This window comes from Primulina eburnea, chromosome 14, assembly GCF_022965805.1.
Source record: "Primulina eburnea isolate SZY01 chromosome 14, ASM2296580v1, whole genome shotgun sequence".
In the NCBI taxonomy this organism is placed as follows: domain Eukaryota; kingdom Viridiplantae; phylum Streptophyta; class Magnoliopsida; order Lamiales; family Gesneriaceae; genus Primulina; species Primulina eburnea.
This window is the reverse complement of record NC_133114.1, coordinates 31,086,242-31,102,228: the sequence shown is the minus strand read 5'-3', so window position 1 is coordinate 31,102,228 and position 15,987 is coordinate 31,086,242. Positions and strand designations below refer to the sequence as shown.

Sequence of the window (15,987 nt, the reverse complement as noted above, 5' to 3'; positions counted from 1 at the left end):
TGCCTTCTCTTGTAAATTCATCACACTTGTGAAACATGTAAAAGTACATTGACAAAAAAATCGGATTAACCTACTGCAAGAAAAAATATTGGGGCCACAACATATTAAAAAATTTGAATTAACAAAAGGCTCGATGGTGCTAATAATAAAATGGAGTGAGATCGATGGTATTCGGTAGTATTTTTATCCACTTAATATATGATACGTGCGTTATCGATGAAATCATATATAATTTTTGATTGAATAAGTAAACACGATTTATCAAATGCTAAGCAGGTAAAAATCATATGTATAAAAATATAGACCATATAAATAGAAAGAACAAAATGGGGATGAATGCACCCCGCATGTGGTAGGTAGTAGGATAGTGTTATACGCACCGTAAGGACAGGTTAGCAGTGCATTATGGTGTAGTCATAAAGTGCCTTCGGTTTTATCCCCTATCAATCGCGACGTCGAGATTAGGGTTTCTCTAGTTCAAAATTGGAAGGAAAAGGTATCACTTTCTGGTAAGATCCTTCGATCAAAATATTTTTTTTCCCTCTATGCTCCCCTATTTTGTTCCAGGGATTTGATCTTAAAATATTATAAAAATAGCCCTGAATTTAACCCTAATTTTAGTCAAGTCATGGATGAAAATGAAGATAGAGGCAGTGTTTATGTCGGAGATCCGAACGAGCAGTTTCACCGGAACGAAGCGATCTCCGCGGTGGCCGACGAGGGTTTTATGGGTGAGGAGGACGATGACTACGAAGATCTCTACAACGATGTTAATGTTGGCGAGAACTTCATGCAGTCTCTTCGGAAGAACGAGGATAACATAGGGCAAACGATTGAGCAAGTTCCGGAGAACAAAGAAAAGTCGACGCCCTCAACCTCTCTTCCGCAGCAGCCGGTAGTGGAGAATGTAGGCATGAACTTACTAGATGAGAGGGATACTTCTAGGGTTCATAGTGGGGTAGAAGGGTATCAGAATGTGGGTTTTGGTGGAAATATTAATGCGGGTAATATTGGAGTTGGTAGAGGTATCGGAGCACCTCCAGGTGGTGGTGGTGTGGTGGATTAAGGCTTGAGCTAGGGCAGTCATCAAATAAAGCAGTTGATGTGGAGCAGATGGTGAATAACAGTGTCATGAATAATCAACAGATGGTTCAGCACCATCAGCCCCGTGTTGCTAACACGGAAAATATTGTGAATGTTGGAATTACTGGGAATGCCAATGGAACTGGTGGAAACATGTTTGGAGGTGATGTTGGTGGTGGTGTTGGGGGTGGGGTGGGGGGGCGGCTGGGACTACTCTTTATATTGGAGACCTGCATTGGTGGACAACAGATACTGAGCTGGAGTTGGAACTTTGCAAGTATGGACCAGTGAGGGAGGTGAAGTTCTTTGATGAGAGAGCCAGTGGGAAGTCGAAAGGATATTGCCAAGTTGAGTTTTATGATCCTGCAGCAGCCACTGCATGCAAGGAAGGGATGAATGGACACCTCTTCAATGGTCGACCTTGTGTTGTTGCATATGCCTCACCATATACTGTCAAAAGAATGGGCGAAGCTCAGGTCAACAGGAACCAACAGATGGGACAGACGGCTGTTAATCAACCACGAGAGGGCCTGGGGATATGCCCAACAGACCCATTAGTGTTGGTGGCAATATTGCCACTGGTGGAAATAATCAAGGTGGTGGTGGTGGTGGTGGTGTCGGCGGCAGTGGTAATATAGGTGGTGATAATAATGGCCGAGGTTTCGGTAGAGGAAATTGGGGTAGAGGCAATTCTCAAGGGGGGGATGGGAAATAGGGGCCCAATGGGACACATGAGGGGTCGGACAGGTGGAATGGGTGTTCGTGGCCTAGTGGGTAATGGTAATGGATTTGTGCAGGGGATTGGTGCCACGCCTCCAATGTTGCATCCTCAAGCAATGATGGGTCAAGGTTTTGATCCTGCTTTTGGAGGTCCAATGGGCCGAATGGGTAGTTATGGGGGCTTTCCTGGTGCTCCTGCAGCACCCTTTTCTGGAATGATGTCTTCATTTGGACCTCTTGGAAATGTTGGTTTACCTGGTGTTGCTCCCCATGTTAACCCTGCATTCTTTGGGAGGGGAATGCCCATAAATGGCATGGGTATGATGCCTAATCCTGGTGTCGAGGGGCCAAATATGATGATGTGGTCAGATCCGAATATTGGAGGATGGGCATGGTGAAGATCCTGGAGGGAGGGTTCGAGAGTCTAGCTATGGGGAAGAAGCTGTATCTGAGCATCAGTATGGAGAAGGAAGTCAAGAGAGAGGGCCATGGCCAAATGCAACGAAAGAAAAAGACAGGGGGTCAGAAAGGGACTGGTCTGGCTCTTCTGAGAGAAGGTACCGGGATGATAGAGGAGGTGGGTATGACAGAGATGTGCCTAGAGAGAAAGATATAGGACGTGATATTGATTGGTCTGATAGAAGGCACCGTGATGGCAGAGATGTTGGAAGAGACAGGGAAAGGGAGAGTGACCGTGATCGTGAATTATCTCAAGACCGTGATCATGATCGGGAGCGCGAACGCACCAGAGAAGATAAGGAGCGTTATTCAGATCATCATAGGTACAGAAATCGAGAGGCTGAACATGACAATGAATGGGACAGGGGAAGATCATCGAGGGCTCATAGCAAGTCAAAATTAGCACACGAGGATGAGCATAGATCAAGATCAAGGGATGCTGAATATGGGAAAAGGCGTCGCCTCACCTCTGAGTGACTCAATTTACTGCAGGATTTCTTGAGATTTAGTTTAAAAAATATGATTGAACCCTAAATAAATGTTGTTAGCTGCGATCTCTCCAAGTATTTGCTAGCTTTTTCATGGAATGCCTGACTTCAATGAACAAAGGTGGTGGTTGGTAACTTCCTTACTTCAATGTTCTGAGATTCCTTTCAAGGGCTATGCTTATCCTAGGGTCAAGTAAGTTTTTACTCTTCAGCATTCTCTTTCAATATACTAGTTTGAACAATTTGTAAATATTTTCATTTGTTCCTTTTTTGGTCTGGCTTAGTAGAGGTTGTTTGTTTGCCTCACTTTTAACTATAGCCCCTCTATATTTTTCATTTACCTCATTCATAGTACTCCAATGAGTAGCTTTTCTGGCACATAAATGCCTTTTCTTTCCTATGTGCTGAAAAAGATTCATCTGCCATCATTACCTTTTGCCACAAATGGTTGGTTTACTAGCCTTGGGATTAACGCCTTAGTGTGTTTGAAATGGAGGTTGGCAGTAGGTTGTACTATATGAAAGGTAAAATGAAGGGAAATTTTAACATAGGGCAGTGTACAACTATTTGCTCGACTAATGAAATCACGATTCACAAGTGAACTTTTTTTGGAGATGATGTTTTTGTAGTCCAGAGATCCCTGTTGAGGCAGTGTATATTCTGAGATTGGGATTGTAGCTGTGGTTTATAAGATACTTCATGGTAATTTTAGTGTGTTTTTTAGATTAATTCAGGTGCATGAACATGGAAGTGGTGTTGGCACCTTTGTTAACACTTGCTGCATGAGGAAGATGGCATTTTAGTCTGTGGGTATTGTTGAGAATTGTACTCAGTGATCTGAATGTTTTTGAAGGACCTACCTGACATGATTATAAATAATCACCAACATCGATAATAGTTATTTCTGTTGTCTTCAACTCTGTAGGCTCTATATGTAGACATTTTCTTTTTGATTCACGCCCTTCCGCTGTATTCTTCACAGGCTAGTTAGCAAATATCCTTGCCAAACTCTTTTTTTAAAAAAAAAAAAAAACTAACCCTCTCAAATACACTTGGAGGTTATTTTTCAAAAACTTAGTTTGACCAAGATTATTTTTCAAAATTTCCTCTTCACCCACTTGTAATGATGGTAAAAATATGAAATTACTGCACCCAAGGGATCTGGATGCAGTACATCGAGTCTCCCGCTACCTTTCGACAAGCTATATGTATGGTTAAAAAGAGAAACAAAATTTTCTGGTGGACGTTGCAAAGTAGTCGTACAATTATTTGGTAGTACATTCGAAGCATACATACATATATTTTTCTCCAATCTGTAGAATGAGGTATTTAATTTTTCACTGTTAAATCCGGCGTTCCTCTGGATTGACCGAGCTTATCTGAAATCTCAACTTATTTTGTATTGCAATGTTTTGATGGTCCTTTATTTCTCAGCGACCATATTCTGATGATATACTACAATTCACTGGGTGCATTTTATGTAATCGATATGGAGATTTCCTCTCTGACATTGGGATGGAGTTTATTGACAATCCGAGGAATTTATTATCTATATAACTTTGTTACAGATATGAGTTTATAATTAGATTATGCGCGCGGTATTGCAATTTTTGTCTCACATTTTCTTTTGATGTTAGCTGGAAGGATATCCTTTTTCATCTGAAGCATTTCTTCTGGAGTCTGGATTCTTGCACAGTGCATGAAACTTCTAGTTAAGGAAGGATGAGATGGAACGGTCTTCACTGGAATCGATTTGCTTGCGGAACCTTTTATTTCAGTTACTGGACTCTAAATATGTTTTTATGTTAAATATGGCCATTGAATGGACTAAAATTCTGAAGCGCGTGTGAGACGCTGGAGTTTGAGAATGTTACTGTATGGATTTGATGTGTTAGATTTAAAGTCACAGGATGCTATCATGTACACCCCCTTTTTTGTTTTATTTTCATGTAATTCTTTACCCCCATTATTTTTGGCTGGGTGTATCATGTTAATTTACTGCTATTTTACCAAGATGATGTAGAATACCAACCACGTTCTGTAAATCCAGAATTTTGTACAGTCAAATCACTCTTGTATATATCACGAAGAACGTGGTTTTTGTTCAAAGTTGTATATGCACATCTTTATTGTTCGTAAATCGACGAATCTTGGACTCGCAGTTCTTTGTTTTTACTTTGCTGCTACTTTTGTGACTTGCATTCGGATGCTAACCTGATTTTATTTTGTGATCGAAAAATCATCAGGATCTTTAGGTTTACCTGGTAACGTTTGCTGGTTTTTTTTGGCAAGTATGGTTCTGTGAATGGTCTCGGTTACTTTTCTTTGAACTTCTGTGCTTGACGTTAATCTTCTGCTGCCCAATTCGTGTTTATATTATTTATGAGCGCTCTTACTTGAATGGAAAAAAAGATCGGTAGTTTTCCACTCTCACCTTTTTGCCTAAAGTATTTTCTCATCATCGAAACAAAAAACTGACACAAAGATTAATATTTATTTTTTTATAAAATGTAAACATTAAATGCTTCTGTAATAACTTCAAAAACAAAAAGTTCTGGATAACAAGTACGTAAGTCTATATATTGGTGAAATATCGAATGGATGAACTACCATTCATTGCCTAAGAAAGCTATGGATGATGACTCGTATGTCCTAGAAGTTATTCCCAAGATACTAAGAGTTTATCCTGCTATGGACCTAGCTGCGATTGAACAAATTCAACCTTGACAAAGAGTACCAATAAAAACAAAATGGTACTTAGGCCGAGTATTTCATGACATTGCAAGAAAAACAAGCACTTATGTAACCTGGTTTTTTCATCAAGCAAATTTGATAGGAATTTCATGAGGCGCCACCAAAATTTGATCGACTTTGCAATTAATTCCTGAAAACAAAACAATGGAAAAGCAAGATTTTATCTGGAGGGCAATCGATTTTACCAAGCTAAGCGTCAAGGTAAGCATTGTATCTCCAAAATCAGAATAAATAGAGTAAAGAAGTGCAACAAGAAACCAGTCTTATAAGTGATTCATCTTAGAGCCCGAGATATAGGTGGAAAACACTCGATAAACATACGATGATTACTCTGGTGCCTTAACACAGGTTTTACGAACAGGACTCGAGAATATATATGCATCCCTGTTGAAGGGAACAAAGAAGAGTTTTTAGCTAAAAGATTTACATCAGTATTCACCCTTCTCTCCAGTAATATGGTATCTAGAACCAAGTGTGTAGTTCCTTCAAGTGCAAGTCAATATATGATCGAAACTTGAGTTGTCCCTTAGTTTCTTTCCTGATCTAAACTCGCTTCCTCCATTTTACTTGGAAGTCTTACTGAGTCACAGAGAATACAAGCTAAATACAAGTATCTATACGAGAAAAGAACTAACAAAATAATTGTTGTTCAAGTACAGAGCGCTCAAATGAGGGAGCCGCAGGAATTTTTGGCTCATATTTCCATTTGAAATGTGGTTTTCTTGTCTCCCTCATCCTCTTTCTCCATCAATTCTTTATGCTCATTCTCTAAACTGAAACTCCGGGACTTCAGCTAAATCCTCTTGCTGACTTTAAATACACTGCACAATTTTTTAAAAAGTTGTGCAAAACACACAAATGCATCATTTTACTAAATAGATTATAAACGGTACGAGCCCTCTTACTATACTTTCACCTTAGAGGAAATACAAGCGCTATCAAGATCCAAACATCACATTCATTAGCTGAATTTAGCCAGCAAAAGAGGGAAAAAAAAGGAAATGGAGAAACAGAAAAAGTGCCACGTTTCCTAAGCCAAAAAATATGAAAATTCAGAAGTCACCAGTTGAAGTAAATACTTCGCTCCGGTGACCGTTGATGATCATTGACTGAATAGTTCATCTCTGATTTAATTGGGCTAAAATGGGCCGCACCAATTGAGGTCGGCCTTATCTAGATATTAGAAACCCACTGTCCCAATTAAATTTAGCCCAACAGAAACTTCACGATGTAAAATACTGAAACCGCTTTTCAGTCGCCGCGTTTATTGCCAGGGCTAACGCTAGCTTATATTTTTCTAGGTTTAGGGTTTTGTTCAGGATTGTAATCGTACTTTCTCAATAAGAGATTCGATTTCCACAGTTTTTTCGTTTCCCGAGCGAAGCTTGAAACTTTCCCTCGATCCAGGGTGGTGAATTGCGCGAAGATATTATTGGTGGTCAATGAAATAGATGATCAGCAGCATTACATGGACCTGTCTTCAGTGCAGACCACTCCTGCTATTGAAGAAGATGAGTGGGGTAGTCTCGCATTTTTCTTGTACCATTTTAGTCATCTTTGAACTGACGAATACCTATTTTGAATAGTTTAGGATAATTTGAACTGCTTGCTTATCAGTGTTTTTCAGTTAAATTTAAGATCTTGCTAAATTTAGTTGTATGGGTATTTACTTGTTTTATGTGTATGTATGCTTATGTTTTGGCGTGTCTGTGTATGTGCCTTGATAGTATATTGGAGATCGAGTTTGTTAGTTTTTTGAGTTTATTAATCAGGAATTTCGATTATCGTTAACGAATGCTGTACTTTCTTTAGTCTGGTATATTGATTTCCTCTACTTCTGTTGGCTTTTATATTATGAGTTTTAGATGGACGGTTCTGGTTTGTGAATCTATTTGCATCATGTATCTCGTGATTTTGAAAAATAATGGTGGATAAAAAAAAACTAATTAAGGTCGTCTATGCTTCAAGAACTGTGTCGCATAGTGACTTTGTGTGATGCTTGATAATGTAAAAAAATGCGTTGAAGCAACATTCCTCGAGTGTTTTTGAGCTTAGCAAATTTTTTTTGAAACTTTTGCTCTACAACCCTGAATTGTGAAGACATATGAAACAATATAATAAAGGATCTCCTCTTAAAATCTTTACCTATGCTGCTCGTGTAAACTGGTGAATCTATGAATCTGGAGATTGTGGTGCTTCATGTGCAAAAGGTGGCAAAATAGTCAATAATCGTTTAGCGAAATGAAGGGATCTGCTGTGTTGGTCTCGCAGCAGCATGGTTTATGTAACCGAAGGCCCATATTATGTTCCTCGTGCCCGGTTCACTCGTGGAAGGTGCAGGGGTGGTTGTCCAATCACTTAGTGGGTTGTCTTCCTGGAATTTTTGGTTGTCCTCGGTGATTGGGATTAGGAAATATTCCTCCCTCTCTGATTGTTGGAGAGGCTAGAGTTTAAACCAGCTATCTTACTGTATGTTCCTATTTGTCAGTCTCTAAAAGCGTGAAGATTGAAAACCTTTCATTGACATTTGACGCTTTGCAAAGGCTTGAGAGTTGTGACTTTTAAAACAAATATCAGAAATGAATGAAACAGTATTCGACTTGTGCATTTTCCATTTAGTAACTAGAAATTTTCTTGTTCTATTTTGTATTTTGTTGTATCTTTATGTACTGAACCATTGGTTTGTTCAATTTGCAAGACACTGATGGGTTTGTGATTCCAAGCTTGGGAATTGAGGTCCTTGATAGAGTAACCTTTTCTCCAGCAGTAGAAGACTCTAAGCAGTCAGCTCAGGTAAACACTTTCTTGTTTAAAAATCTTCAGACACTTGTAAGCTAGCTAGCTTTTAGTTCATGTAACGGAAATGAATTTCAAATTTATCTGTCACGATTTAGCAACCTAGAAAAGAAGAGAATATTTACCTTGGACCCCACGGAGCTCCTCCATCTCAGGCCAAACAGCAAGAGCGAAATTTCTCTGGCAACAGGCAGAGGTTTAAGCAGAAACTCAAGGAAGCGGATAAGAGACACAGTGGTACTGGGCGTGAGAATAAAGTTGACAACTTAAGGGAGCTTGTGGGCAGTACGGGAAAAATGCCCGTGATTGCATCCAAGAGTCCCAGGGATTGGCTCGACCCCCATTGTCATGAGTCCCAGTTCGAGAGGCGGCGCCCTCATTAGATTTCTCGCTATCTAATTTTAAGTCTTATTGTTTCTTGCATTTCGGGTCCGAAAGTCTATTTTTGCTTTCAATAAGGAGGTTCTTTTGGTGCACATTAATTTCCCGTCTCCTGGTGATTACATTGCAAGGTTATGCTCAGACCTTTTCTTTCTCAACTTTTGAATTTGCCAAAACAATCTCAATGATGAATTTTTTTTTCTTTTTTACAGTTTGCTAACTTCCTTGTATCCGCTGATCTGCCCGCAGAAAAAAGTAAGGTTGATAAGACCCCTGCCCCTCCCTCTTGCAATTATCAAATTACAAACTGGAAAATCAATGGAAACTTCAAGATACTCAAGGAAATAAGAAAAAATACACCCCTCTATCTGTAACCACAGAAAAATTCTTTAGCTTATCAAACCCAGGAATGTGATTCTAAAATACAAACGCGTTCTATGACTCTTCGTTATAAGTTATTTGTCCAACCGTATCTTTTGTAATTTTTTTTAAAAAAACATTTCAAATGCGAATATCTTATGAACCTGTTCATAAACTTGTCTAAAAGTGATTGAGAACAGTGTCTCCTAATTCTGCATGCCTTTCCATTAACAATCTTCTAACCTGCAAAAACAACTAAAAGGATAAACATCCATCACGAAAACAATCTGCTTATGTCAAAATAAGCAGCAATTCTCACCCGCTTAAAGACCGAGGAACTCCAATCCAGTTGCCGAAGGTGTCAGGTTATATTGGGACAAATAATGGGCGTTGTGAAACTTACTCAAGTGCCTCATCCCGCTGTCACATAAAATTGTAACAATCGTGTGGCCACGGCCCAGTTCTAGTGCCACTTTGACAGCTCCAACGCAATTCATGGCTGAAGAACTCCCAAGAAAGAGGCCATCGTTCTTCAATAAATACCTGAAGCACATAGAGTTCGGGTTATATTTTGATCTCAAGAGTTCAGAAAATCATACTGACTACAAACAATATCTTGAACCTAGACATTTCAACAGCTTCCATATCAGAGCCCTGGAAAGCTCCGTCAAGTGCAGCCATTTTAAAATTTTCTGTCAATCTGTTAATCCCAATTCCCTCAGTGATTGTATCAAACGGGTTTTTTAACCTCCGTCCTTCAGCCTCCTCTCTTGTGTACATCACTCCTCTGGTCACCTTATTGAACAGACCAGAGCCAGGAGGGTCAATCAAAAAGCATTTGATAGATGGATTCTTCTCCTGTTGAATCCATGAAACAATGTCATATCACTACACCTCCAGAGTACCCGTCCAACAAGAAATTTCATGATTAGGAAGAAATCAACCTTAAGAAACCGAGAAACTCCAGCAAATGTGCCCCCTGTGCCAGCAGCTGCAACAAATGCATCCAAATGCCCACCAACCTGTTCCCAAATCTCAGGTCCAGTGCCCTCATGGTGGGCTCTAAAATTTGCTAGGTTCTCAAATTGATCTGCAAAGAAGCCACCACCCTTGCTGTCAACTAAGTTCGTCGAACTCTGTTTTCCCTGGACCAAGACACCATTCTCAACTTGATTTGTTTGTTTGCTAGTTTGCCTAGAATTTTGGTGCTCTGATGCTAGTCCATTAGCCTCAAGTGCCCTTCTCCGTGCAATATTGACATAGTGTTCTCTGTGAGTGATTGAAACAGGTCTAACTCTTTCAACGGTGGCACCAAGTGCTTCTAAAATTTGTGACTGCAAATGATCAAGGAAAGAACACCGCATGGAAGTTTATTCAAAGAATCCAACTCAAAAGTGATTGAAACAATGCATCTAGTTTTTGCATACCAAGAATTCGTGAAAATAAGAGTGCAACGCAAAACATACCTTCTCAATAGCAGCATCATCTGGAACAACTACATGGCACTTGCATCCATAAGCTGGAGCCACTGTCGCGAGACTAATAGCCGTGCTTCCAGCACTGCCTTCTGTAATTACTCCTCCAGGTGAGAGTTCTCCAGATTCTAGGGCCTGCGGAAGCCACACAAAGCAAAAATTATTTTTAACCTAACACGACGAAGTACAAACAAGAACTACAAAGACAGAACCCAATGATACACTACAGCATTCTCATAACGGAGAGAAAACAAAAACAAATAGCACGTTCATACTGAAATCTTGTAACTGATTTAAGCGCCAAGGAAGATGCTACTTGCATTTTGCACATACATAAAAGCTCCTTCCATGGTAGAATTACGATTTTAAAATAAGCAGAACATCCATTTTCGCGTTTAGTAAGCAAATTTTTTTTCCCGACGGTTAGGTGAGGTACAGAATGTCAAGTTAAAAAATGTTTGATACCTCTTCAAAGATTTTGACTGCCACTCTGTCTTTCACGCTGCCACCGGGATTCAAGAACTCTGCTTTTCCAAGAATCTGCCAGCCGAAATAATGATCAAGGCACCACAAGAATATAGAAAATCAATGAAATTTTTCGAGAAAAAAACAAAGAAATCACCTCACATCCGGTGGCGTCGGAGAGACTGTTGATCCTAATCAGAGGAGTGTTGCCAATGGCAGCAACAACCCCAGTTCTCCGCTTTATGGTGTTCCTACGTGAACCAGCCCTTCTGTTGTTGATAAGAATGTAGGAGAGCAAGGCAATTACTGAGACTGCAGTAGCGGCGGCGCCGGCAGTTCTAACAGGAGGAGGCACCATAGTAGCGGCCGGATTTATGAATTGGGCCCAAAACACATCACAGTTCATGTCCCGGACGGCTTTCTAGAACCGCGTCAGGATGGTAGAATGGGCTGCCTGGTAAGGTATACAAGCCCAACAAATCAAACGGCCCATAACTACATCATCAGTATCACAAATCCTGACTGAACTCAGAAGCCAGGCATAGCAAACAGACAGGGGAACAAAAAATAAGGTGAGATTGACCACAACCAAATAATGTTTATCTGCTGATTTGAATTAGACAAATCTAACCTCACCTCCCACATTTTTTTCCACTTACAAAAACGACTTTATAGTATGTTTTATAATTAATTATCTCTTCAAATAATTATAAGAAAAATATATATATAAAAAAAAAAATCAATTCTTATGTAAAAGAGTAATATGTATCCAGTGCATTCAATACCATTTAGCTTGGGATCCAATTCTAATGATGCATGCCACTACCATCGAGAAATCCCTTGATTAGGAGATATGTGTAATTAACTATGGGCATTTTGGGGATTTGAAATTGAAAACAAAGACTAAATAATTAAATTTCCGACACCGACCGCGAGACATTCACATGCCTCACAAGGAGAATCTCTGCACAGTGAAAGATCCGAGTTTTCCCATCTCAGCAATGGAGATCCCAGAAAAGCTCCTCAAGTTTAAGTTGCACATTCTGGTGGTCTTTGGCTTCGCTGTTGTGATCTTCTCTCTCTGTTATCTGGCACCTCGTTTTCTCGATGTTTTGAACTACTTTTGGCCACTCCTCCTTTCGACTGCTCTATTTCTCGTAGCAGTCGTTGTGTTTGGCCGGATTTCTGCGCCGGAGACTGATTCTCCAGGCGAGAATCCCGTCGAGGGGCTATTAAACTTCGCCGATGGCCAATCGGAGCAGGTAATATTTAGCTGAACGCAAGCTTTTGAGCCGACTGATGTTTTTTACGCTAGTTCGCTTTCTAGCCAGTCAAGTCATGACTTGTACATTTTTTTTATATTAATATTAATAAAACACTAAGATGATCGGCTCCAGGTGATTTTCGTTTGATTTCTATATATACATACATATTACGTTGGTGACACTTATGTGTGATGATTTATATATAAATCACTTCAAACATGTGAGTATTCTCCAACGATTAAGACAATAGATACTCGACATATCAAAACTCCACGTATATTTTTTTTATGATATATTGAATATCGATGAAAATATTTCAACTTCTATCTTGTTATAGCATACTCAAATTATGATATTGAAACCGGTATTATCGATAATATGACAACAGATGTTGTAGTTGAGTAATTAGACGTGTTTTTACATGAAAATTAGCCTTGAACAAATCCACAAGGCATGAAGAAATAAATACAAACATTTCAACAATACTAACTCGTTAAGGTGTAGAAACTAACATTACTAGCAGATGTGTGTACAAACAAAATTTCACAAAATATTTCTTCTTCTCGTGTTTAAGCTAACTGGGCGAGAGTTAAATCACGCGTAGAAATGGTTCCAGACTGATCGACATCAAGGTTGTCAAACTCTTCTAGCAGAAGAGTAATATCCTCTTCACTGATCTTCCCCATCTCTTTCAGCTTATAGATGATGAATTCAGCAGAACTGTCGTTAAATTTCAAGCAAAAAAAGGCAATCAGTGGCGATAACTTTTCGTCGATACATGAAACTATTGTTCGCGTCATAAACTTTGATTACCAGCCGTGCATTATTTCATATTTTCATCAGTTAACGTTGGATACTCGTTTATGAAATCATCCTTCATTTTGAGCATTTGGAATAAATCTGACTATCCTCAACTTGGGTGATTGATTGTGAATGTAGACGGGCATCGATTAAAAAACACAACTAACGACAAAGTTCATGTATAAGTTCGTAAGTGACTTACTCCACAGTCCCATCGTTGTCGATATCAGCCGCTTCCAAATCCACATTTGTCATCCTTTTGGTGAGAACCCATTTAACCAGTGCTTTCCGTCTTCCCTCTGTGTTGAGCTCCGCAATGTAACACAAGAACTGAGCCAAACAAATGGTACTTGTCAAAATCCAAAATATACCGAAAATACGCCCGGCCTTTGTTGAGAAACTTTTGTCTCCATAACCCAATGTTGTAACTGTAGAGCAAACACAATAAAACGCATCGATGGTGCTAAATTTCTCGACAGTAACCAGAAAAACTGTGCCAACAATAATAAGGACTACGAGGATGGACAACATCATAAAGCACTTGTATCGAACCCTGTTGTTCTCCATCTCCTTAAGAATGTCACTCGGACCTAGTTTTCTCCTGAGATGCATTGCCTTAATAAGCAATACCTCTTGCCTTTCTACTAAGTAGTCTGCTCCTTTGCTTATTGTTAGTGCTAATAAAGCCATCCCCGTGAAGACAAAAGCACAAGCAAAAAGTTTTGTGGAGGCACTGTTAGGCACAAGGTCTCCATATCCAACAGTGGTCATGGTCACTATGCAGAAATAAACAGAATCAAGAACACCATTTGTCTTCACGCCGATGATCGTGCTCATGACAAAGCTAAAGCACAGGGTACCGATAGCCAAGTAAAATACAAGGTAAATGATCACTCTTCTAAAACTGGGATTTATTGTATATAAATACGAATCAGAACGTGGAAGTGGCTCCGGCGTGCAATCGATTTCCCCAGGAACAAATTCATTCAAAGGAGCGCTTTTGCTTCGACGAAATCTCCTTCCCTTAGCACCAGCTTTTAGATCGATCGGAGGCTTATGACTTAACAATGCTGTTGATGCGGACGTTTCACCGTCACCGGCCATTAACTTCAGTATTTTCCTGAATACGAAAAACCTGAGATTCCCAGAACAAATTTTGGGTCACCACGACATAAAAACTGTCTGGAATCTTTGGAGTTGCCGGGTGGGGGTTTGAAATACCAACATAAACGTTCACAAAAAGGAATGCATTAAACCCGTATACTTCCGATCAACATAACTGCCGCTACTAATATTCTTTTATTTGTTCACTTCTCTAATATTTATGGTGTCATATTACCAACAATAGAGCATAAAAAAGGTAGAGATGATCTATCAGAGGTTGACAAGTCTGAGACTGCAGGGTGAAAACTTCCAGGTCTATTAATTTATATACATACAGTCTCGCCATAAAACACAAAAAATCACAGCGGGATTCTAAATCTGAACTATTCAAACAAAGATAAACGAAAACCCATCAGAATCGTCTCGAATCCTCCAAATCCAGACGGGTAAAATACAATTAACTATCATCGGTTAGAATTCAGTTGCCAACACGGATCCACATTCAAAGAGAACAAAGAACAAAATGGCATTTAGCGATAAATTCGAACAGAAGATGCGTAGCTCAGCAGAAGGTCTAACCTAGAAACTCGGATTTACGAAAAGTGGAAGCGCGAATTGGTTCCTCGGTGTCGTCTCCTGGAATGACTCGAAGGTTTCGCTTTACAAATGTCTGTAATACTGTTGTATGTTTTGTGCTCAGTTCGGCTTTTTGCCAACTAATGTTAATTTGTCTTAAATGGGGAAGTTAATTGTTGACTTCTTCGAATGTAAACGTGGGCCAATGCAAGGGAATTGGTACTATTCATTAATTATGAAAGGAACAAGATTGTAATCTATTATTTATTCAATATTTAGTTAATCAAACAAAATATATATTATTATAAATTAAATATCATTTTATATTTTACTCAATATTTAATAATCATAAGATTATTTATCCTATAGATACTAATTATTCTCTCCCCACGCAGAATAGATCTATTATGAAATGGTCTCACGAATCTTATATGTAAGACGGATCAAGTCTACTAATAATCATAATAAAAGGTAATATTCTTAGTATAAAAAGTAATATTTTTCATAGATGACCCAAATAAGATATTTGTCTCACAAAATACGATCCGTGAGATCGTCTCACACAAGTTTTTAACCTATATTAAAGTTAATAAATATTTAAAAAAATTGAATTAGTGAACCCATAAATTATTTTTTCGGATGCAGTTTGATACACAACGTTGAAAATATGGAACATATATATGATAATATAAATACAATTTTTTTTAAATATATTACAAAACATAAAATTTTGAGTATAAAATTGGAATAATATATAAGTACTCTTACTACACTTATGATGCCAAATTCCATCATCTCCCGGAGATTCGTTGGCTTGGAAACAGGGCCGTCTTCAGAAATTTGGAAGCCTTAGGCTATTTTTTTAGGTGAATGTTTTATATAATTTTTTTTTAAAATTAATTATACAAATATCACATAAAAACTGATAATTAAAAGCTCAAAACTAAAGCCCTAATTATATTAGAGGCCCTAACAAAAAGAGAGGCCTAGACGGCTGCCTAGGGCGCCTACCCCTAGAGCCGGCCTTGCTTGGAAACTTTCCATCTGATTGTAAAACATATCAACCTCCACAACAGTGTCTCCTACCTTTAACGGGTAGATACATAGCATCGAACTCAAGCAATTGTTGGACAGTGGAGCCAAATTCGAGATTGAACCTTTGTGTGCAAACTCACTTTCATTCTTGACAGAGAGTTATCTGCCATCCACAATCCAAAAGGGAGCATACATCTAAGCTGCTGGCTTTGCTTCTTATACTTT

General features: G+C 39.0%; 3 protein-coding genes and 1 pseudogene across 5 annotated transcripts; 2 read left to right on the top strand and 2 right to left on the bottom strand.

Moving 5' to 3' along the window:
- Positions 1–342: 342 nt before the first annotated feature.
- Positions 343–4,673, top strand: LOC140811397 (uncharacterized; annotated as a pseudogene).
- Positions 4,674–6,744: 2,071 nt separating this feature from the next.
- On the top strand, positions 6,745–8,873 carry LOC140811585 (uncharacterized). Its single transcript, XM_073169563.1, has 3 exons — positions 6,745–7,024; positions 8,203–8,297; positions 8,399–8,873. The coding sequence occupies exons 1-3, from the start codon at positions 6,973–6,975 to the stop codon at positions 8,681–8,683; spliced, it is 432 nt and encodes a 143-aa protein (XP_073025664.1). The 5' UTR covers positions 6,745–6,972; the 3' UTR covers positions 8,684–8,873.
- Positions 8,874–9,026: 153 nt separating this feature from the next.
- On the bottom strand, positions 9,027–11,638 carry LOC140811584 (cysteine synthase 2). Its single transcript, XM_073169562.1, has 7 exons — positions 11,139–11,638; positions 10,982–11,056; positions 10,508–10,651; positions 9,986–10,375; positions 9,664–9,899; positions 9,361–9,584; positions 9,027–9,284 (listed from the first exon to the last, which is right to left on the bottom strand). The coding sequence occupies exons 1-6, from the start codon at positions 11,385–11,387 to the stop codon at positions 9,365–9,367; spliced, it is 1,314 nt and encodes a 437-aa protein (XP_073025663.1). The 5' UTR covers positions 11,388–11,638; the 3' UTR covers positions 9,027–9,284; positions 9,361–9,364.
- A 1,055-nt stretch (positions 11,639–12,693) lies between these two features.
- LOC140813079 (two-pore potassium channel 1-like) lies at positions 12,694–14,861 on the bottom strand. 3 transcript variants are annotated; one of them, XM_073171504.1, is made up of 3 exons: positions 14,731–14,861; positions 13,250–14,182; positions 12,694–12,966 (listed from the first exon to the last, which is right to left on the bottom strand). In XM_073171504.1, the coding sequence occupies exons 2-3, from the start codon at positions 14,149–14,151 to the stop codon at positions 12,816–12,818; spliced, it is 1,053 nt and encodes a 350-aa protein (XP_073027605.1). In that variant the 5' UTR covers positions 14,152–14,182; positions 14,731–14,861; the 3' UTR covers positions 12,694–12,815. The 3 variants fall into 3 exon arrangements, with proteins under 3 accessions (XP_073027605.1, XP_073027606.1, XP_073027607.1); XM_073171505.1 differs by having other exon boundaries at positions 13,250–14,167; positions 14,731–14,855; XM_073171506.1 differs by having other exon boundaries at positions 13,250–14,167; positions 14,749–14,817.
- Positions 14,862–15,987: the final 1,126 nt, after the last annotated feature.